Source organism: Sinohyriopsis cumingii, chromosome 19, assembly GCF_028554795.1.
Source record: "Sinohyriopsis cumingii isolate HCF-2022 chromosome 19, ASM2855479v2, whole genome shotgun sequence".
NCBI lineage: Eukaryota > Metazoa > Mollusca > Bivalvia > Unionida > Unionidae > Sinohyriopsis > Sinohyriopsis cumingii.
Window position 1 is genome coordinate 8,297,203 of NC_142979.1, and position 23,893 is coordinate 8,321,095.

Here is a 23,893-nt window from a genome sequence, read left to right on the forward strand (position 1 = left end):
TTTTGGCGCCCCTGTACCTTGGCGCCCGGGGACATATGTACCCCCCTGCCCCCCCCCCCCCCCCCCGCTACGCCTCTGCTGTGGTGGACATTTTGGATGTCGTATTGGCACCATTTTCACTTAGGACGTTTTAGGCATTATCTTTTGCTGAAAGTCATATATAGTAATAATCATCCAGTAGTTACAAAAGTAGATTGAATACAGTCGTCGTGGCAATCAGATTGTCTGTACGATCAGCTAGGTATCATAAAGTCTTAAGGTCTACCATGGTATCATAAAGTCTTAAGGTCTATCATGGTGACCATATTAAGGGTTGTCATTTTCATTTAGAACCAACCAGACACCATACAAACTCTTCTAGCTAAAACTCCATATGAAAAATTACTTTCCATTTAAGAGGAGTAGCGAAAATAAGAATTTCAAGATTGCAACATTGTATACGTCAGATCAGCGCCACTTTAATTTAGGATCAGTAAAACATTATAAGAAGTCATTCAGATAAAAATCCATGCTCTTTCTGGACAAGCAGTGCTACGATTTTCAAGCTGCCCAATGTTGGCGGACATATTAAATTTGAGATCAGTGCCATCTTCATTCCTGACAAAAAAAACATGATTAAGAATCTTTTTGTGAAAATCGCATGTGATTATGACTCTTCGTTCAGGAAGAATAGCGATATTAAGATTTTCAAGATGGCTGCTGTGGCGGCCATTTTGGACCTTAGATCGGCATCATTTTTATTTAGGGGGCGCTCACCAGTTAATATGTACTTTTGAGAGAGTGACGTATGTAAGGTGAAGTAGTTCGCATTTAAAACATGCACAATAGAGAGAATGTTGGCATACCTCTATGGTACATTAATGTAATGTGGATGATATTTCTTTGGATATTGTACTTTTGGAAATTTTACATGATTTAAGCACACTGCTAACTAAAATGACTGCTCCCTTGTGTTAAAAAATCAGCCTGAATTAGTCTAAAGTACACTATACATAGCAGCTATTCAAATAGGGAAAATGAATTTTGCCAGACTAGACAATACCAGCTTCTGAAAGTGCAATGAATGAATTACCAAATACATAAAATGTAAAAAAAAAAAAATAAAAAAAAAAAAAAATTATCGGCTCCTTTTTATACAATTTACATCTGAGTTCAGGAAGTGAAAATGACCAAGTAGAGCTAGTACTTTTTTGAAAGGTGCACATCTGAAGTAAGGCCAAGCTGTATACTCTATAACCCATAGTACACCCATCAATCATACACCAAAATAAAGGGAATTAAAGGTTCTTTGAATTAAACCTAAGATATACAAGGTCTTTTTTTAAATAGTCAGTATAACCAGTTAGGAAAGCCGGGCAAATTCTTTTTCTTTAAAATCCTAACCTATGCAAAATACGAAACTGTAGAGCGCCACCTTATATGATATGATCATCCATTAAGGAGGCTTAGCGATAACACAATTGCAAGACAGCCGCTTCGATGGTCATATTGGATGTCCTACCAATAAGGACCACCCAGACCGTGGGATGTAAGGTATCATGACAATCAACCAAGTTCTAACGGACGGACGGACGATAGAAAGCAAGCCGTCTCTAAGTTCTTTGAGTCATTATTTAATGGAGCTATATATATATATATATATATATATATATATATATATATATATATATATATATATATATATATATATATATATATATATATGTATATATATATAAAAATATATAAAACAATAACAAGTTCTTGATAGATAGATTCCAGGAGAGCAGTTCAGTGGAGTGCTACATAACGTCCTCTAAATTTAGAATCTTGATGTGTACATGCATGTTATCTTAGCCTATGAGAAGTTTACTTCTTTCGAACTAGATTAGGTTATAACACGTCTTCCTTTCGCGTGTTTAAAGCTTGATATCAGACGTTGATCTCGACCGCTTGTTTTCTTCCCATTTACTTAGCATACATACAAAATATAACACTGTTACAAGGCTTACTTTCAACTAAAATGATTATTCCTCTCCATCGTCTGTACTTGCTTCTACGTCGAGTCCAACTGCAAACAATAAAGATTCTCATCTGCCATAGAAAACGCTCCTGCAGGCAAGAGTCTGTGTTATTTGTTCTACTGATTACTCCTAACAGATTGCACAGAGACAGATCTGTCGGCGCATTGTGCTACGGCAAATCTGGGTCAGTACAGCTTGCAGTTTTGCTCGACCTTTAAGAGAGTTTATACACTACATTCTTTGCGGGCGTCAAAACGAAGACATTCAGTTATTTTCCTATTTCATAAAAAGGTTATATATAGTTTTTTCTTACTGAATCAGCCGTACAAGTCGACAATAATCAACCGATATTAACCAAATATTATTTTTATCTAATTTATTGTAATTTAAAATATATATATAAAAAAAAAAAAAACATTTTAAGAACGCACGTGTAGGACTGGTATTATAAAGCTTTTGTGTGATGGATATAATTGGGTATGAAAAATCTTGATCAAAACTGCAAGTGCTTCAAATTCTTTCTGAAGCAATATGACACTTTGTATTGGTGATCGTGATATAATTATTTAAAATAACGTATATTCATTCGCAAATGGCCGTTAAATTAAAGTAGTCACATTAAAATTAGAGGGAGGAAGAGGGGATCTACATTTCTAAATCTGGTTTCAGTTGTTTCAAGAGTAAAGATACAATATTTTTTGTCTCACCGTATCCAGCTTGTGTTTTCAGCAAGACGTAATGTAGCGTATCCCTAAAGTATTTTGTTTCCTCACATTAACTTAGTGAAGCTGCACTCAGTCATTTCTCATGACACTAGCCATCAGACGTTTGTAAATAATTCAGTTCTAGACAGCACGGAACAAATTCAGTCATAAGGCTCTAATCTGACTTTAGCCACATCCACAATAAAGTAAGCTCCGTATTGAAAAGAAAGTGCATTTGATCAGGTTTTTACCGTTTCTCTGCAAAATGCCATTTTATCTAAAGGCCGACAGCCTAAGTCAATAGGGATTATATAGTGGGTAGGTAATTGTGATATCTGGACAATATTAATGCAGCCTATCAATACTCGATAGGAGATAGATAGAAAAAAATAGCTTTTTGGGATTATGTGGAACCGAAACAAACGAACCTTTTGGGCTTATTAGCGCTGAGAAAGGAAACGGAATTAATAAGGATCAGGAAGGTACTAACAATGTTAAAGCCACGAAACGTTTTCACGTCATAGCTGATAAACAGCATAAACTTAATAAATCTCTCAAATCTTCACGCATAACTATACATATGCACGTGTATAGGACACGCAACAACTACTTTTACAGTGTGTTCTAAAATTTTCTCAGGAAAATTAAGATCATTGTTTTATGTTTTTTAAATGAAAAGATAAGAATTAATTGCGGATTACCGATTTTAAAATTAAACGTTGCTGCTAAAATGATATCCGCCTATAATGTCCCTAGCTAAATGTGATATATTTAGGTTCATGCGTCTTAAATGTTTAACACTAGATAATACCAGAAAGTGAATTTAGTAGTCGTTACTTGAGCGTTCGTTGTGGATAAGGCGCGCGATATTATGTGAGCCTAGTATCCTTTCATATCCATGACGTCATATCCTGTATAACATGAATTTAATTAAGTACAAAATAATACTGAATTAAAAATAACTTTGTTTGTAAGAGATGCTACAATATGAAAGAAATAACGCGGTTTTAATAAGATGCCCATATCTAATATGTCGTCGAATCTGTTATCTATCTATGCAGACACACCTGTAGTGATATATACATGTGTTACGTGATCCTCTATCACGACGATGAGATGATATTTCATCCCGTACAGTGACACAAGCTTAAAAGATGAGAAGCTCCTTTACTACACTCTCCGATCGCCTCATGACCAACGAAACTGTTATTTTCTGATCCTGAAATCGAACTCAAGCAGGTATGATGGACTAATCCGTTTTGGCTCACCGTTATCGTCTACTTCTTTTGATATGGCCTTGGTACTTTTCGTCACTTATTCCCTGCAAAATGTGCCATGAAAGGTCCAAAGCAACCACAGGGTGAGACGATTTTGCATCGCGGTACGTATTCTATACTTATGCGGAACATTTTAGTGTACATAAACACATTAGTACAACGAGCAAATTGAGAGGAAAACGTCAGGACCCTCCAAAACGACTTTGGGTATTCAGAAAAAGGGTCTTGTCGCAGTGCAGTTATTTCACATCGCAACAAAAAATAATAGCATACTTCGAGAGATACTCTACAGACAAGTATATGAGTCTAAAACATGATGCAGAGAAGTGGACTTTGACACAGATTAAATCTGCACTTGATTACCCTAGATACTGGCCCAGTAATGGGGATGATTTTTCGGGAGAAACAAGACGATAAAAAATTTGCGTGATTGTCTAACTGTGTTTTGTCGTCAAAGTTAATAGTACTCATACCTGCAAAATTAACCAGATTCATAAACAGTACGAGCGTTTTCTTTCTTTGGTGTAGGTCATACGCTTGCAAAATGGATTCTGACAAAAAGGAAAATTTTAGCCTCAACGAGGTAAATGACCAGCTGGCAATGGAAAATATCGGCGGAGCAATCTTCGTTGGGACACTAATGATAGTAGGGTTTATCGGAAACAGCCATTCTGTGTGCATTTATTTCTTTCGGTACAAACCCTCGCCGTACAGGGTATTTGTGTTGTGCTTGGCACTCATTGACGTCCTGGCCTGTTGTATTACAATGCCGTTTGTACTATATGTGATGAGGTACCCTCTCATGTTTCAAAATGGCCCCGTGTGTAAAATAATGAAAATGACATCCTATTTCATTACGCTTGGATCAGGAGTCATCTTATTGATTATTGCGGTTGAGAGATACAGAAAAGTTTGTGTTCCCTATGGATCTCAAATTCTGGAGAAAACGGCTAGGATTTCCTGTGTTGTTGGATTGACTGCATCTCTTGCATTTTCATGGCCTGCATTTGTATTGTATGGGAGTAAATCGATGCTAACTGGCGTCACAAACACGACAGGTTATGCTTGTGAGGTTTCGGATGCGTTCTGGGACACACCTTACCCCACAATTTTCAAGTCTGTCCTATTATTCGTGTTCATGGTGAGTTCAATTGCCTTAAGTATAATTTATTCATTGGTTTGGCGGGAGATAACACGCAGAAAGCGTTTTCGTCGTAATGCTACATCGTCGACATTGACAAGAAGAAGAACTCAAAGAGAAACAAGCATAACAAACGAGAGACCTCTTGAAGATGCCGGTGGATATTTTCAACCTGACGAAAGCAGCTCAGCGCAAAGCAATAAATGTAGTAATAATGAAAATACTGGTTCCAATCATGAGACTGGTAATCGTCGATCAAACAATGACACTAAAATTTCACGCAAGAAGAAAAACTCAAAGAAAGCCGACAATATAACGTTGGTTCTCTTTATGATTACCATTTTGTTTTGTATTAGCTTTATGCCGCATCTGGTTCTGAGAATTCTTGTGCTTCAGAATACGTCTTTTGTAAAGGAATTGTCATTTGGAGAAAGAATTACGTACAATATTCTCCGATGGTCTTTTTTCATCAACCACGTGGCAAATCCAATCATTTACGGTCTCTTAGACACAAAATTCAGATCAGAGCTGAAAATTATGTATAAGAGGCTATGTTATTGTTTTTCTTGCGATACGTTTTAAATATACATGTCTTCATCAAATTTGTCCATCATACATTTACATAATTACTAATATTTTGAATTGATGCGTTAGCAATGATATAAGCGGCAACGGATATAAAAATATATTTATTGAAAAAAGAAGTAAACCACCATGAAGTCAAAGTTCTTAAATGTGACGTCACTGAGGAATTTTGCTTTATTATTGCTCTATTCCCTTAATGTTTTTGCTTCTACAGTTCCAAAGATAACAAAATTTCTCTTTATGACAATAAAGGTTCTCATAAATTAATAAATTACACTGAATTTTCTTTCCAATTCCTTTCAATGGAGTTTAAAATAGAATAAATAATAGTAAGCAAACACGTGGCTGAAGCATTAGACGAAAGTAGGGACATTTCTGGCAAGTTTCCAAAAGAATCAGTCAATTAATCTTTCTATCTATTTATCTACCAAAATATGGTGATCGATACTATCTTGAAACGAGAGGGATTTTCAGGCCTCACACTTAAATATAATTGTGTTTGCTTGGATTACAGATTTTTAAAAGTCTTTTTACTGATATTGGAATTACATTTGATACAATGTATATTTTGGTACCATGTACTTAAAGGAACCATTAGGAACTCAAGTTAACGGATGCTTCTTGAGTGATACAACTGAAATATATCTACACTATGTACGGGACTGTGTTTGGGGTCTCATTATTTAATTTATCTTCAGAAGCAAACATATAAAGGTACTAATAAGTGTCCGTGCCACTAATATAAGTAAAGGTGTCGAAGTTACAGCTTAACAAAAAAGTATTTTTAATTTTAAAAAAATTAAATCAATTGCACGGTTATTTGTAAAATATTTTTGGAATTTTTAACGTGTGCTCGGTTTTTGTTTAGTTTGGTTTTCCTCTCCTTTGAATGAAAAATACTGTTAAAATGCTTTACCTGATCGAAGCCAGGTTTTCTCTGGATTTTACTTGAAAAGACCCTAGATTTAAAAATCTTAATGGAACCTTAACTTAAAGTGCTCTACATTAAACAGATTGACATAAATATTTGCGATGGCGTGCATGTATACATTTAGAATTGGAATTATTTTCGTTTTGGAAAAGATTCATGACTGCAAGAAAGTTCAGTAGACATAAATCAAAATAGGTGTCTCACGTATACATCTCTTCGTTGATCTGCAAAAACAATAATTATCAAATTAATTTTTAATTGCATGCAAACGCGTATACCTTCTGACTTTCTGACAATACACAGAAGTGTATTTTTTTATATTTCCAGATGAAATTATCTGTGATCTTGCAGATGGTTTCTATAAACAAAATCCAGTCTGAAGTTAAATTTGAATTTGGCTATAGTCGCTAAATAAATGAATATCCTATCCGAACGACAGAAAGCCTAACTGATCTCAGTGTCTCAGAAGTATTTTACTGACACAAATATAGCTGTATGAGATTGCATTTTTAAAATGTAAATCACATTTTCAGAGAGGCATTCTAAAATAAACGGTTAATAAGAACTGGTTAATAAATACAGGACTAGTTGTTTTCACTTTGTATTCTAGGGAAATAAATTATTTGTTGAATTTTACAAAGCTTAACGGTTTTCTCTCTTTTATGTTACTTAGTTTAAGACCAAAGCGTAGTAACGACTGCAGGTCAGCATATATTTTCTAGGTTAGTATGTACAGTATTAGATTTAAGCATCATAAAAACCCATAATAGATAATATATGACAGACATTAAACCTCTAATTAAACCTAAAACAATTTTATATTGTGGTCGCATATATTTTTTATAAATGAAACACCTCAATATGTGCGTGTGATCACGAGAACAGTGTTGAACCACCTCTTCAATCACTTTATGCAACCAAATCACCACCTTTTACCTACCTGACTCATACACTCCTTTACACCCTACTAGATTCTCATAAATTTTATCCAGAACTCTCCGACACCTTACTACTGAATTATTACAAATGCTACCATACTGCACGTAAGACGACAACTGCATTAAATGGAAATTATACAATTTTATAACTGTGGTATTGTAAAATCACCATATAGGATTGAACATAGAAATACTAGATACTAACGTTGTTTACATTGTTCATTTAAAAAGCAACTTCGCGGGGGGGGGGGGGAATCAAAAGCGTGCAGAGTTGGATCATTACACTTGTACGTGTGTATAGGACCATAAAATTCATAAATTTACACCAGCATACCAAACCAAAACTACAAATCGAAGACTTAAATGAAATATACGTTATAAGCAAGACAGAAAGAATAATGTTGTTGTTGGGTTTAACGCTATTTTTCAGCAGAAGACAGGCTTTTACATGGCTTTTAGTATTAATGGCGGTGGAATAACCAGTCAAAACCCCGTAAAGAACCACCGACCCACGAGAAGCTACTGTCAAGCTTTCTCATGTACCCACATTGGCCTAGCCCAAGACTCGAACCCATGCAGATAGAGGTGAGATGGCAGTGATCCGTATGGGTGAGCGCTTTAGACCACTCGGTCACTCGGGGCCCCGACTGAAAGAATGATAGTAAGGTATAGTCAGAAATGCAATACGTACATAAACCATCCAAAACAAACAAGTGATCTGTATACGGACAGGAAATGACCATATTTGATAGGGTTGTTCCGAGCCATTTTAAATTCAACTAGTGTTTCAGTTCTCTAATACACTATCTACTTCTCATACATACACTGAGAGACGTTATCAGTGCACACTGCAGACTTTATCAGTTTACATTGAAGAAGTTATCAGTGTACATTGAAGACGTTATCCGTGTATATTAAAGACGTTATCAGCAAATGCAAATATGTTCACCTACTACAATAATTCGGTAGCCTAAATGTATTGGAAATCATAAATAAGACTTTAATGTATGTAATTGTTTATTTAGGTTTATTAATGTTCTAGGGGACAGTTTTTTGTCAGGATTGCTAAAGTAAACTGTAACAAATGACATTTATTTCGATATATCAGTCTGCTAAATTATATTTCAAGGAAGTCAGGGGTAAATTGAACTCGCTGATCGAGTTTGAACACTGTGGGACAAATATTAACAATTTCACTGACATTTATGAACATGACTTCTACTGAAAAGGTGGAATATATGGTTAAAGTGAACGTTCACTTTTGTCATCTGTGACGAGGTATGTGAGTGGGCTTTCTGTGAGAAATACCCTTCCTTGTATTTGGATTTTAAGATGGCGGTGCACGGGGTGCATGGGCATGCAAAGAAATGCAGAAAGTCACGCAGTGTTTTTGTATGTTTAACTTGAACGATCACAAACGTTCATTCCGAATGAAACGTAAGCAAATGATAAATTCTATCAACAGTCCTATTATGATAAATTCGGCATTCAATTATATTGCACTGCACATGGTCTGAATTACAGGTCATGGCCCGTCTCACATTAATATAACAAGAACAGCCTATGTAACCAATTAATCAGTTACAAGATACTGTAGTGAATATTGCACAAGTGCTGACGTAATAATTATACTATTCATCGCTTAATAATAGTAATATGCATCACGTGATAATTTTTATATTCGTGACGTAATAATTATAATATTCATCGCTTAATAATAATAATATACACCACGTGATAATTTTATATTCATGACGTAATAATTATAATATTCATCGCTTAATAATAGTAATATGCATCACGTGATAATTTTAATATTCGTGACGTAATAATTATAATATTCATCGCTTAATAATATTAATATGCATCACGTGATAATTTTTATATTCGTAACGTAATAATTATAATATTCATCGCTTAATAATAGTAATATACATCACGTGATAATTTTAATATTCGTGACGTAATAATTATAATATTCATCGCTTAATAATAGTAATATACACCAGGTGATAATTTTTATATTCATGACGTAATAATTATAATATTCATCGCTTAATAATAGTAATATACACCAGGTGATAATTTTTATATTCATGACGTAATAATTATAATATTCATCGCTTAATAATAGTAACATGCATCACGTGATAATTTTAATATTCATGACGTAATAATTATAATATTCATCGCTTAATAATAGTAATATACATCACGTGATAATTTTAATATTCGTGACGTAATAATTATAATATTCATCGCTTAATAATAGTAATATACATCACGTGATAATTTTAATATTCGTGACGTAATAATTATAATATTCATCGCTTAATAATAGTAATATACACCAGGTGATAATTTTTATATTCATGACGTAATAATTATAATATTCATCGCTTAATAATAGTAATATACACCAGGTGATAATTTTTATATTCATGACGTAATAATTATAATATTCATCGCTTAATAATAGTAACATGCATCACGTGATAATTTTAATATTCATGACGTAATAATTATAATATTCATCGCTTAATAATAGTAATATGCATTACGTTAATATTCCGTGTTTGTCGCCAGATTCTTGCAAAGAGCCTCGTTCAACAAGAGCCGCAACCAAAACATTTAAAGATAGAGATAAAATGAAGAAAATGGGTGAATCAGAGTGTGGCAAACAACTATTGGCATCTGCCACTGAGGACGTTTCTGCATTCCATACAAACACGTTAATCAAACAATTTGTAAGACAAAAGGTTTAAAAAACACTGATCAGTCAATTTATTTAGACCAAAAGCAGATGGAAATCATTGTAGGCAAGTTAAACTCTCTTACCATGAAAATGATAAAAGGCTTGAAGAAAATATATTAAATCTAGGTTAAATTAGCGAGTGACTTATATTATACTTAAGACGGCATTGGAAACAGTGTAGAAACAAAAAACAGGCTTATTTTGAAAACGAAAACTCAAAAGTCATGAAGAAATTGCCATTGTAGAAGAGGAGGTAGTTGCATGCAGAAAATGAAAGCCTTAAAGATGGAAACTCTTGAAAAAGAAACTGGAAGAAAGTGTTTGCATCCGAGGCCTCAAGATAAAGACCAAGAGGTTAAAGGAGAGAACGACTGAATTGGAGCAATACACCAGAAAGAATCCATTAAAAAAATTCGGTTTAGAAGACAAAAATGAAACGGAAACATTGGAACAAACGGTTAGAAAAACGGTGACTGTTTTCACAGCAAAGTGTGTGTGTGGGGGGGGGAAGAAATCACATAAAGGGATATAAATATTGCGCACCCTCGCGGTAAGTTTTATAAAGTCTCCGATACACCGGTCAACAATAATTTTACATCCATAAATCTGAAGTGCTAAACAATAGTAAACAGTTTAAAGGCTCTGAAACAGTAATACAAAAAACCGATTTAATCAAACGAAATACTGAATTTTCGCATAAACTCGAGAATCTACATTCTGTCAAAGAAGGATGACTACAACTACTTAGTCATGTCTCTTAATGGAAGACTAGTCTGATATCCTATCAAACATGATGGCTAAATAGTCTGTATTGGATGGAAGACGAGTCTGATATCCTATCAAACTTGATGGCTGAGTAGTCTGTATTGGATGGAAGACGCGTCTGATAACCTAACAAACTTGATGGCTAAGTAGTCTGTATTGGATGGAAGACTAGTCTGATATCCTATCAAACTTGATGGCTGAGTAGTCTGTATTGGATGGAAGACGAGTCTGACATCCTATCAAACTTGATGGCTTAGTAGTCTGTATTGGATGGAAGACGAGTCTGATATCCTATCAAACTTGATGGCTTAGTAGTCTGTATTGGATGGAAGACGAGTCTGATATCCTATCAAACTTGATGGCTAAGTAGTCTGTATTGGATGGAAGACTAGTTTGATATTCTATCAAACTTGATGGCTAAGTAGTCTGTATTGGATGGAAGACGAGTCTGATATCCTATCAAACTTGATGGCTTAGTAGTCTGTATTGGATGGAAGACGAGTCTGATATCCTATCAAACTTGATGGCTAAGTAGTCTGTATTGGATGGGAGACGAGTCTGATATCCTATCAAACTTGATGGCTGAGTAGTCTGTATTGGATGGATGACGAGTCTGATAACCTATCAAACTTAATGGCTGAGTAGTCTGTATTGGATGGAAGACGAGTCTGATAACTTATCAAACTTGATGGCTGAGTAGTCTGTATTGGATAGAAGACTAGTCTGATATCCTATCAAACTTGATGGCCGAGTAGTCTGTATTGGATGAAAGACGAGTCTGATAACCTATCAAACTTGATGGCTGAGTAGTCTGTATTGGATGATCTGACATTTCATAGATAATATAACTACCATGAATAATCAGGTTCTTCGTTAACATCCATCTCTGGGGGCCTCGAGGGGTCTTACCGATTACTGCCATCTAATATGTCTGGGGGCCTCGAGGGGTCTTACCGATTACTGCCATCTAACATTTCTGGGGGCCTCGAGGGGTCTTACCAATTACTGGGTGCCTCGAGTGGTCTTATCTATTACTGCCATCTCACATGTCTAAGGGCATCGAGTGCTCTTACCGATTGCAATCTCACATCTGGCCGCGTGGGTTTAACTATATGAGTATGTTAGAAAACTTGCCAGCAGCTTCCTTAGGGTATGTGATTCTAAAAATGGCTTACTCGGGTTCTTCTTCCACCGGTTATAATGGCCGTAGTGTGCTTTAAAAAGGAGTTAAAACCAAGACAACAACAAACACATCGCTTGCACGGTTTTAATAAGCTTTCTGAGTATGCTTTGCTTCAACTTCGTGTATATTAGTTTAAAGTGCATTTACGCGATGTACTAGAAGGGAATTAACTTTTGAACATGTGGTGCTTCTTCTTATTGAGTTTTGTGCACATTTTGATTATTGCGCGGGTTTTTTTTTCTCTCTCGGTCGTATGGCTTCAAATGGGCGTAGCGGGGGATATGCGTTGTGGTTGGTTCTAGCTGGTGGGTAGCTACGATGTCGTAGCCTCAACTTGATTTGTTGTGGTTGAGGCTACGAACCGATCCCATATCATGCAATGGAGCTAAAAAAATCATCACTAAAGTCAGAAAAACAAACAGTGTAGAAATCAACTACGTAAGTATAATCATGTTGTGAAAGAAGTTTGGCTTATATTTAATTTATTAACCCCTTACACGAAATAAATTGGCATGGTTACTCTAACCTTATCCTGTCCGCCATGACAGATAACGCGAGACTCTCGCCGTGACCCCTTTTCTACGTAAGGTTTGCCAGACCATATTTTGGATATTCTACGCTACCTTATTATCAACCAAGTGGCGAATAATCGCTTCTTGGTGAAATTTCAAAGTTGCCGATAAACCGTATTTACTTTTAATGCGCAGAATTTCTGACCCAAAGGGCGCCAAATTTTTACTACGATTTGTTTACATTTCCAAATAACGCGTCAATGTCCTTATATGGCACACAACAAACGAGGCTGAGAACGGAGGTAATCATTATTTGAAATAATATCGCGGACGATCTAAACGAAAATATCGGCTGAAAAGGTAAACGAGATTTTACAACTATTTCTACAATGATTTTCGATGCTTCCGGTATTAAATAAGAGGACTACTCAATTTATTGGATTATATGCAAGGAATATGTTTAAAGTGTTATTATTAGGCTAAAAGAGCGCTGGGTGTGAATCACACCCGGCTTGCTCTATTAACACGAATATGCTCATGTTAGTATCCTGTCCACGAGGTACGAGTAAGGGTACTAATATTAGTACTAGTTGGTGGGGTGCCGATATCACATTGTTGAAGTCACGAGTTGCTATGTGTATTTGATTGACTGCCCTGGCGTGAGTGATTTTGTTTGTTTGTTGTTATTGTTGTTGTTGTTTTCAAATGATTCATTGTGGGTTGCTTTGCTTGTTGTAATTCGGCAATGTGTGGACCGAGCCCAATCGGATGGAATTAGTTGCGATTTGTGTTTTTGCGTCGCGCTCGTAAAAAATAACAAACTCCAACTTAGAACTCAGATAATGTAACAATTACGAATCAAAATAATACAATTTATCAAATGAACACACACACACACACACACACACACACACACGTGCATAAATACACAGACCCACGGGAGCTGGAAAGCTTTCTTGCATACCCACGTTTGCCGAGTCGAGACTCAAACCCTTGCGGACAGAGATGGAATGTCAGTGATCTATAATATCTTTGACCTTTGACCTTTGACCACTCGGCCACCAGGGTCCTGAATAAAGTAAAAGATTATTTATTTCACACAGATGGGTGTAAACATATTCATATACGGAAACGTTAAAAGATAAAAGCCATACGTGTGTGCATGTTCACAATCTATGGATATGGCCTTGTCAGTTCTACAGTAGACCCACACACAGACATACAAAATTCTTGTATTCTCTGTGCCATTTCTAAAACGTCAGGGATACCGTGACACTTTTCTGTCTGTCTACCTGTCTGTTTGTTACACACAAACAGAAATCCACGTCACTTTGTTGCACATTTGCTTCTGTAGTAACCATACTGGCTTACACTCTTAGGGTCCCTGGTAAGAGTAAAAGGTCAAATATACACAAATTTAAATTACAAATATATTTTCAAATATTTTCTGACTAAACATTTTACAATGGGCCAGTGTTGGAATGATTTTCTTGGAACAGACAATTAATGCTCAATATCCAGAAAAAGGGGTCACGTGCTCACTGTTTGGAACTTTGATTCCAACACACGTTACCATATACAGTATTGCTCGGTATCTACTAGGCTGGTGCACGATTCCGCTTTTAGCATTGAAGTTGCCAAGATACTATACTAATTCCCGATTACAGTTCCATTAAAAATGTAAGCTGCCCCAATCCTTAACACGCCAGATCAGCAATGAATTTGCATTCAGATTTAATTTTATCATTGTTGATCGAGAACATATCCCAACTCTTTGACTATTAATAAACATGAGACTTTCGGATATGAATTTAAGAAACTCTCTGTAAAAAAGGACTGATTTTAACTATAAGGCATTTATAACCGACATGTCGCTTTGCACGGAACCATTTTCTTTTACTCTTGGGAAAACAGATTGACATCATTAGACGTACTTTACCTTATCTGATCAGTGGGATTGTTATAACTTCCTTCAATGCTAAATTGCAGATGTTTTAAAACTACTTGTCAGTATTCTTGATGCAGTGCGATTAAAACTGATACAAATTAAGGCCTTATAAGCCAAACCTACTCCATACAACAGAAAGTGAATCAATCAGGAAATGAACTCATGGTCAATTTGTTTCCGTCATGACATTCTTCGGAACGGTTTGTCTGCATAATATTCTTAGTACTGCTGGACTATTTTGAACGCCCTGCAGACTTCTGTTTTACACTTTGTTACAGGAGTCAGTAATTGTACCAGCTATATATGTAATATTTTTATGCGTGCATGTGTATGTATGTATGACTGACTGACTGACTGACTGACTGACTGACTTTATTTCCTCTTTAAAAAGAGATTACATCAGAATAAACAAATTCATGATAATACAAGATCATAAAATAAATCAGAAAATTGACAAAAATACAATAGTAATACTGTGTCAGCTACCGTATTGACAAAACGAAATGTCTCACTGCTTGCAATTATGCAAATCTGCAGTCATTTGGCGGAGCAAGGCACTAATCTTTTAACAGTTGCTTGATGATGATAATATTTCGAAAAGTTAATACGTCTATAGTGTTATGTGCTTAACATTAAGTTCGAGATAGTAACGAAAATGAAATGAAAAACTTTTAACAGTGTAATTCTATATGTAGTTCTTTTTTTCTTTATATGACGCATGTATTTATGCATATATATACTTGTTTGCGCGTATGCGTGCGTGCATGCATTTATCTATGACTGACTGTCTAAATGACTTAGTTACCTCTACAACAAAGAGTATATCAGGTTGCTAAGATACATATTATACATATCATAGAATTATGAGACACATCATAGACGAGAACGCAAGCATGATATATACATCGTCAGCTAATGTGTTTACAAAATGAGATATATAAATACAGAAAACCATATAGAAATCTCTTGGAAATAAACATAAACAAATACATAAACAAATACATAAACACACACACAAACAGCTGTCATACAACAAAATTTGCGGATTTGACAAGAAGACTTTGGCCTTTAATTGTTTATATTTAATGTTAATTTACTACTTACTTTTAATATCATGTTAGGGCATGTTAGTTGATAGCAGGGCACACATTTTATTGTAGAATGAAGCTATGCTGTTTGCAGTCACCAACATGAGCGTATCTGATACGTCATCGTCAATAGACGACATGCAGTCAACCCTGCTTCCAAGAAGTGTCTCCAACAATATATCGTCTTCTTGATTGAATAAGTTAACCCCGTCTCTCACTTCTAAAGAGTCAATCACTCTCTCAAAGAAAACGTTTCGTTCCTCAAGCAACATTTCGCAACCTAAAATAAGATGTTTCGCTCTGTCGTCAGTCTCTTTTCCACAGAGTTTGCATACCATAACTTTACCAACAGGCATGATATATAGTTTCATTACTTCAGAGAGAGGCCATAACATGGATGGAAATTTACGCCCAAGAAACCATATATTACTTGGTTTTAAGTCCAAATGAATGTTTCTGAAGTGAATTAAATCATCCCTTAGTTCCATATTTGCTCTCCAGGTAGTTTCTTCATGGTTTTGGATAATATCAATAATATGTCGATTCCAGATGAGTTTTTCTTCAGTTTGTACTCTTTCTGCATAGTGTAAAAGAACACTTCCCATACCATATTTCTTAGTTATTTTGTCAATATCAGGTATAAATCCCGTCTGTTTTAGCTGGTTGTTCAGATACTGACATAGGCGCATAATGAAAATCTTTTTCCAGATAAAGGTCCAATCGCCCTTACACAATCGGTTGAAAAAGAGCAATTTCATCCTATCTATGTATGCTTCCATTGACCAGAGTCCTAAGGTACTACTCGTTGCCTCCGAAGGCGAATATTTATCGAAAGCTTGCATACGTCGCGCTGCATATCTCTGGCATAACTCAAGTTCTTCTATATTTGAGTTTGTGATACCTGACCATAGTTCACATCCATATAGGGCCGAGGGTAGAATAATTCTTTTCCAAATCTTCAGACTTGTTAGAGGGTTCATTCCTCCATCTCTGATACCAATAAAATATAAAGAGTTTAACAAGTGTTTGCCTTTATCACATGCTTCTTTTATCGCGTCGTTTGGTTTTAAGTTGTATTTTAGAGGTATGCCGGCATACTTCTTACTTTTGACTGCCGGAATTGGAGATTTGTCGAGCATAAAAGAAGGTATACCAGTCGTTCTTTTGTTAGTAAACAAGATGGTGCAACTTTTATCTGCATTATATCTTAATCTCCACCTTTTCGCATAGTCGGAAATTGTATCAAGCAGCTGTTGCATTGAATGATGCGAGTTAGACATTACAGTTGTGTCATCTGCTAATAAGACACAAGGCAGGTGGAGATCAACAAGATTTAGACCTCGCAAAGTGTGATCTAATTCCGTGATCAAATCATCTATCATTACAAGAAAGAACCAGGCAGACAAGATACGGCCCTGTCCTACACCCTGCCTAATATCGAAGCGTTTGGACAGCTTGCCCGCATATAAAACAGAGCTTGTTACTCTCTCAAACGAATCTTTCATGATGCGCCAGGTCTTCCCTTTGATGCCAAGTCTGTACAACTTGTAGAATAACCCGTTATGCCAAACTGTGTTGAAGGCTTTAGCATTATCAAGAAATGTAGCATAGACAGGAGTATTTTTATCCAAATAGTAGCATATAGATTCTTTGATACAGAACGCTGCAGTGATACTATGTATGTATGTATGTATGTATGTATGTATGAATGTATGTATGTATGCATGTATGCATGCATGCATGCATGCATGAATGTATGTATGTATGCATGCATGCATGCATGCATGTATGTATGTATGTATGTATGTATGTATGTATGTATGTATGTATGTATTTATGTATGTATGTATGTATGTACTTATGTATGTATGTATCTATATATGTATGTATGTATGTATGTATGTATGTATGAATGTATGTATGTATGTATATATGTATGTATGTATTTATGTATGTATGTATCTATGTATACATGTATGTATGTATGTATCTATGTATGTATGTATGTATCTATGTATGTATCTATGTATATATGTATGTATGTATGTGTGTGTGTGCGTGTGTATGTATGTGTGTATGTGTGTGTATGTATGTATGTATGTATGTATGTATGTATGTATGTATGTATGTGTGTGTGTGTATGTATGTATGTATGTATGTATGTATGCAAAAATGATGACTTTGGTCTTTTACTGAGCTTAAAGCCTCTCTTTCTCTCTCTCTCGCCAGCTGTTCCAGATATACCCTAAATATGTACAAACGATGACAATCCATGTGCTGAGCACGGTGTATGTTAGATTAACAGTTATGGAAATATGTTGCACATAGTATCGTTTGTGAATTTATCATTTTAAAATTCATGCAATTTTTTCGTTCCGCCATGTGGTGCAAGGAAACCTCACTTCGGTTATAGCGAAGATTGTATATATATAACTGGCTAATTTCAGACGATAATTGCAAATACTAACAAATTAATTGTTATTATAGCTCCTGATATCATTTAACATACTTTTCTTCAAACAACGCACTTTAGATTTAATTTAGATGTCTTCTCGAGTTTGTGGGAATCGACCACATGAAATGTACATTAGAACATATATTTTTCAACGCCAAGATCAGAATAATTTACTATGTGATAGAGTCTGACTTTGTATTTCTTCAACCTGTGTTTTACTTTATTTTTTTATTTATTTATAAATTACATTTGTAAACTAGTATACACAATAGATTGTTCACCAGTTCATCCAGTCGGAGCTAAATCGAGACACAATGCAGATCTGAGACACCGATACGAAGTTCATGTTATGTTGACCTTTAGATTCACTAATCAAATTAGAGGTTTCGGAGTGACGGCAATGAAGAGTATCATTCGGAAGATATCGTTTCAAATGATAACTCTCCCAAACACGAAATGCAACACTTTGTCTGGTAGGCTACTAAATATAAGTGCATCGCGAATTCACAAGGATGGCAGAACATGAATCGTTATTGGCGTTTATAACATCTACTTATCACAGGCAGATGTTTTGATTGTAATGAGATTTGCAGTACATCAATAGATGTTGATGCTTGCATGGGCACGTATTCATTTTTTGTTATGCGTACATAAAATGGTTTAGTTCAAAGATCCAGTACTTTTATTCAGAAATGGAAAAGCTAAGTTATAACGTAATGAATAACAAAAGTAATTCTGAATTTAAATCATTTTGAAATAGCAAGATACTACCGAAATTTTTAATTCGAAACAAATATGAAGTGGGTAAAAATCAAATAAAATCACATATAAAACTGAAACCTGAAACAACAGTACGCTTTACTTAAGTTTTATAATGTTTCACAGGACCATGCCCTGAAGATGAAGCCGGATGACAAAGAACTTTCTTTACCAATAAGAGAAAAAGACATTATATAATATAATGGCGATGTTTGTAGTTTTATATAGATACGTGAGAAATCATGCGCGGTTTCTTTAAAAACATGTCATGTTCAATCAGGAAAAATCCAGTACAGAAACCAGACATCCCAGATTAATACACGAAATTACGGTCGTTCATTTGCCAAAGATGTGCGTCATGACGTAATTATTTTCGACCCATCAAGGTCCCTGCATGTGCAGCGTTCCATTCACATTAGGAGTTACTGCAGTGTCTGTTTAATCATTCACATTAGGACTTACTGCAGTGTCTGTTTAATCATTCACATTAGGATTTACTGCAGTGTCTGTTTAATCATTCACATTAGTAGTTACTGCAGTGTCTGTTTAATCATTCACATTAGGAGTTACTGCAGTGTCTGTTTAATCATTCACATTAGGACTTACTGCAGTGTCTGTTTAATCATTCACATTAGGACTTACTGCAGTGTCTGTTTAATCATTCACATTAGGATTTACTGCAGTGTCTGTTTAATCATTCACATTAGGAGTTACTGCAGTGTCTGTTTAATCATTCACATTAGGAGTTACTGCAGTGTCTGTTTAATCATTCACATTAGGACTTACTGGAGTGTCTGTTTAATCATTCACATTAGGACTTACTGCAATGTCTATTTAATCATTCACGTTAGGACTTACTACAGTGTCTGTTTAATCATTCACATTAGGACTTACTGCAGTGTCTGTTTAATCATTCACATTAGGAGTTACTGCAGTGTATGTTTAATCATTCACATTAGGACTTACTGCAATGTCTATTTAATCATTCACATTAGGAGTTACTGCAGTGTCTGTTTAATCATTCACATTAGGACTTACTGCAGTGTCTGTTTAATCATTCACATCAGGAGTTACTGCAGTGTCTGTTTAATCATTCACATTAGGACTTACTGCAGTGTCTGTTTAATCATTCACTTCAGGTGTTACTGCAGTGTCTGTTTAACCATTCACATTAGGAGTTACTACAGTGTCTGTTTAATCATTTAAAAAACTTAATTATTTAACTCGAAAAAAATTCAGGCTTTACAGAAATCAACAGCTAGTAGTTCTTTTGATCATAAGAGTAAAACGGTTACTTACATATAACTATGGAGACCAAGTCAAAACGGCCTAATGATTTATAAGCATGTGATTATATGTTAAAATTAACATACACCGGGTCTTACACGAACTGTTTTCTTTGTATGTTGAATCATTTCACATATCATGTCGGTACCCACAGCTTAGGTAACGATAATGAAGTTTTGGTTAAGAGTGATACATTTTTCCACGCTCATAAATTAATAAAGCAAAGTCTCAGAAGATTACGGATATGGGAAGCATTTCACATAATATCCATGCAAATCAAAATCGGCTTACGTTTAAAGGCTGAGATATGTATTTCGCACAGAGTAATTATTGCGACGTTGATTTATTTTATAGAATAAATAGTGCTGATATCCGGGATATAATCTGCGCTTGCATGAATTTACATAAAATAACAGATGTCGTTATGGCTCATCAGTTTCTAGGCCAATACTAATATTTTCCAGTATCAGCAACAAGTTGAAATAAACTAGCTGACACATAATAAAGTTAAAAGGTTGAATTCCTGTAGAAACAGCCATGTAAAGTTTCGCAAACTTAACAGTTTTTCTGTTTTAGTTGTTTATCTTGTCTCTGTTTTGTATTTGCCTTTGAAAAAGAATCATTAAAGAGTCGAATGCTCTCAGGCAAGTTAGATACTAGTTTCGCACTGTCCGTTGACAGTTTTTTGCATTTATCTTAATAAATCCCTGACACACGTGATCCCTTGTATATATATATATATATATATATATATATATATATATATATATATATATATATATATATATATATATATATGTATATATATATGTATATATATGTATATATATATGTATATATATATATATATATATATATATATATATATATATATATATATATATATATATATATATATATATATATAATTCTATACCTTGTATAACTGTTGAATTTGAATTACATTTGGGTTGTCATGACAACATTAATCACTACTTCTTTGCAATATTTACGGAAAGTCAACATTTGTTTTCCTGTACTTTGTGTCATAAATATGTCTGCTTTTAAAATTGTTATCTCCTTAACAACGTCACTTTTTTCTTGTAGAATTAGGTTTCTCTGCAAGAGTTTATGTTGCTATATTTAATGTTTATATTGCTATTAATGTTTATATTGCTATATTTAATGTTTATGTTGCTATATTTAATGTTATATTGCTATATTTAATGTTTATATTGCTATATTTAATGTTTATGTTGCATATTTAATGTTTATAATGTTATATGTATTGTTTATATTGCTATACTTAATGTTTATATTGCTATATTTAATGTTTATATTGCTATATTTAATGTTTATATTGCTATGTTCAATGTTTATGTTGCTATATTTAATGATTATATTGCTATATTTAATGGGTTGTTTTGCTATTTTTAATGTTTATATTGCTATATTTAATGTTTATATTGCTAGAGCTCAGTATAAATATCAAGTAATGTGCTGACGTGCCGTTACGCCCAATACACTAGTATATATGTCACACATATAGTCCATGCAGCAAAATCAGCCCACTACACTATTAAGATCATGGAAAGTTCCAGCTGCAAAGAGCTCTTTGAGATTACTAACAAGCTAATGTCAAGGAACAAATCAACACCACTTCCAACTACCTTCTCTCCAGTCGTCCTTCCGGACATGTTTGCAAATTTCTTCCGTGACAAAGTACAAACCATTGTAGATAAGCTTGACAGCACATTTTCAATTGACTCATCGTCACCATACAGTTGGGATACAGAATTTGAGCGGCAACCATTAGCAGCATTGGAACCTGTCTCTATGGATTTTGTACGTACAATCATGATGAAGAGTACACCAAAGCCATGTGAACTTGATCCATTTCCAACATCACTGCTGCTTGAGTGCTTAGATCCAGTATTGTCTCCACTAACTGATGTTATTAATACCTCTCTCTCATCCGGGGAATTCCCATCTTTTTTTAAAACTGCCATTGTAAAGCCTCTGCTGAAAAAACAACACTAGACCATAACGATTTAAAGAACTACCGCCCAGTTTCTAATTTCCCATTCATATAAAAAATCTTAGAAAAGGTTGTTCTATCCCAGCTTGTATCTCATCTAAATTTAAATAGTCTTTTTAGCAATGTACAATCTGCATATCGCCCTTGCCACAGTACTGAAACTACTCCTCTAAAAGTAGTTAATGACATTCTCTCTGCTTTGGATAGCAGAAAGAATACAGTCCTCACCATCCTTGATTTGTCTGTAGCATTTGACACAATAGACCATGATGTATTACTTCACCGTCTCCAGCATGTATTTGGCATTCATGATACAGCCTTACTGTGGTTCAAGTCCTACTTGGTCAACAGGACACAAATTGTATCTGCAAATGGAATACACTCCAGCCCAGTTGATCTATGTTGTGGTGTTCCACAGGGGTCTGTTCTTGGTCCTGTTCTCTTCATTATGTACACCCAGCTGCTCTCAAGTGTCATAGATCATCATCCAGTGTCTCACCAACTGTACGCTGATGACACCCAAATATACAAATCTAGCCACCCAACTGAAGTTGATGCTACCATCCGAGGTGTAGAGAGGTGCATTTCTGATGTGAAATCATGGATGACATGGAACAAGTTGCAGATGAATGATGATAAAACTGAGGCCATTCTGATCACAACAAAAAGACTTTCTCATTCACATCCTTTACCTTAAACAATAAATATCAGCAACGCCAACATTAAATTCACACAATCAGTACGAAACCTAGATGTTACTCTGGACAGTACTCTCACATTGCACCAACATGTCATGAACATATGCAAGGCTGCATATCTTGAGCTGAGACGCATCAGCTCAGTTCGCAAATATCTTTCAGTTGATACCACTAAAACACTTGTGTGTTCATTAGTACTTTCAAGACTGGACTATTGTAACTCAATTCTGTCTGGTTCATCTCAATATCTACTCCAGAAACTTCAAAAAGTTGAAAACACAGCTGCTCGGATCATACTTAGAATACCACGATCAGAGCACACCTCCCCGCTGCTCTGTACCCTACACTGGCTATCCATTCGATCCAGAATCAAACACAAAATTTGTTCTCTGTGCTACGTTTCACTGTCGGACTAAAGTCCAACACACCTATCCGATCTCAACCATGTGTACACACCAGCAAGATACTTACGCTCCTCTTCTGACAATCGTATACTCATTATTCCCACCATGAAAACAAAGTCATATGGACAGCGTTCTTTTGCATACCAAGGCCCAGCAACGTGGAATGAATTGCCCACTGAACTTAGACACAAAGACACAGTGATCACATTCAAAAGGACTCTCAAAACTCACTTATTTCGACTGCAAGAACAAATTTAAAGACCTAATAATGTTTTCTACCTGAAATATTCTCAGCATGTTTTTTTTAAAATGTTTTTTTCTTCTAATTTCATGGTGTTTGTTTTTGTAATAATATTATTATATGTTTTTTATCTTATAGGTGTTGTCTAATTTTGTAAAGCGCTTAGAGCTTCTAAAGATTAGGCGCTATACAAAGTCCTCAT

The 23,893-nt window shown here is 35.1% G+C and overlaps 2 protein-coding genes across 2 annotated transcripts in view; one reads left to right on the forward strand and one right to left on the reverse strand.

The window, feature by feature from the left end:
* Nucleotides 1–23,893, reverse strand: part of LOC149775112 (N-acetylglucosamine transporter UNC93A-like) — a 224,472-nt gene that overhangs the window by 9,315 nt on the left and 191,264 nt on the right. The gene's annotated exons all lie outside the window — the stretch shown is intronic.
* On the forward strand, nt 3,807–5,984 carry LOC149775113 (uncharacterized). The gene has a single exon (XM_089943288.1). It carries the CDS (start codon nt 4,529–4,531, stop codon nt 5,705–5,707), a length of 1,179 nt encoding a protein of 392 aa, XP_089799414.1. The 5' UTR covers nt 3,807–4,528; the 3' UTR covers nt 5,708–5,984.

Bases quoted from the DNA above. Each gene is read 5' to 3' on its own strand.
- LOC149775113 (XM_089943288.1), top strand. From the start codon at position 4,529: ATGGATTCTGACAAAAAGGAAAATTTTAGCCTCAACGAGGTAAATGAC.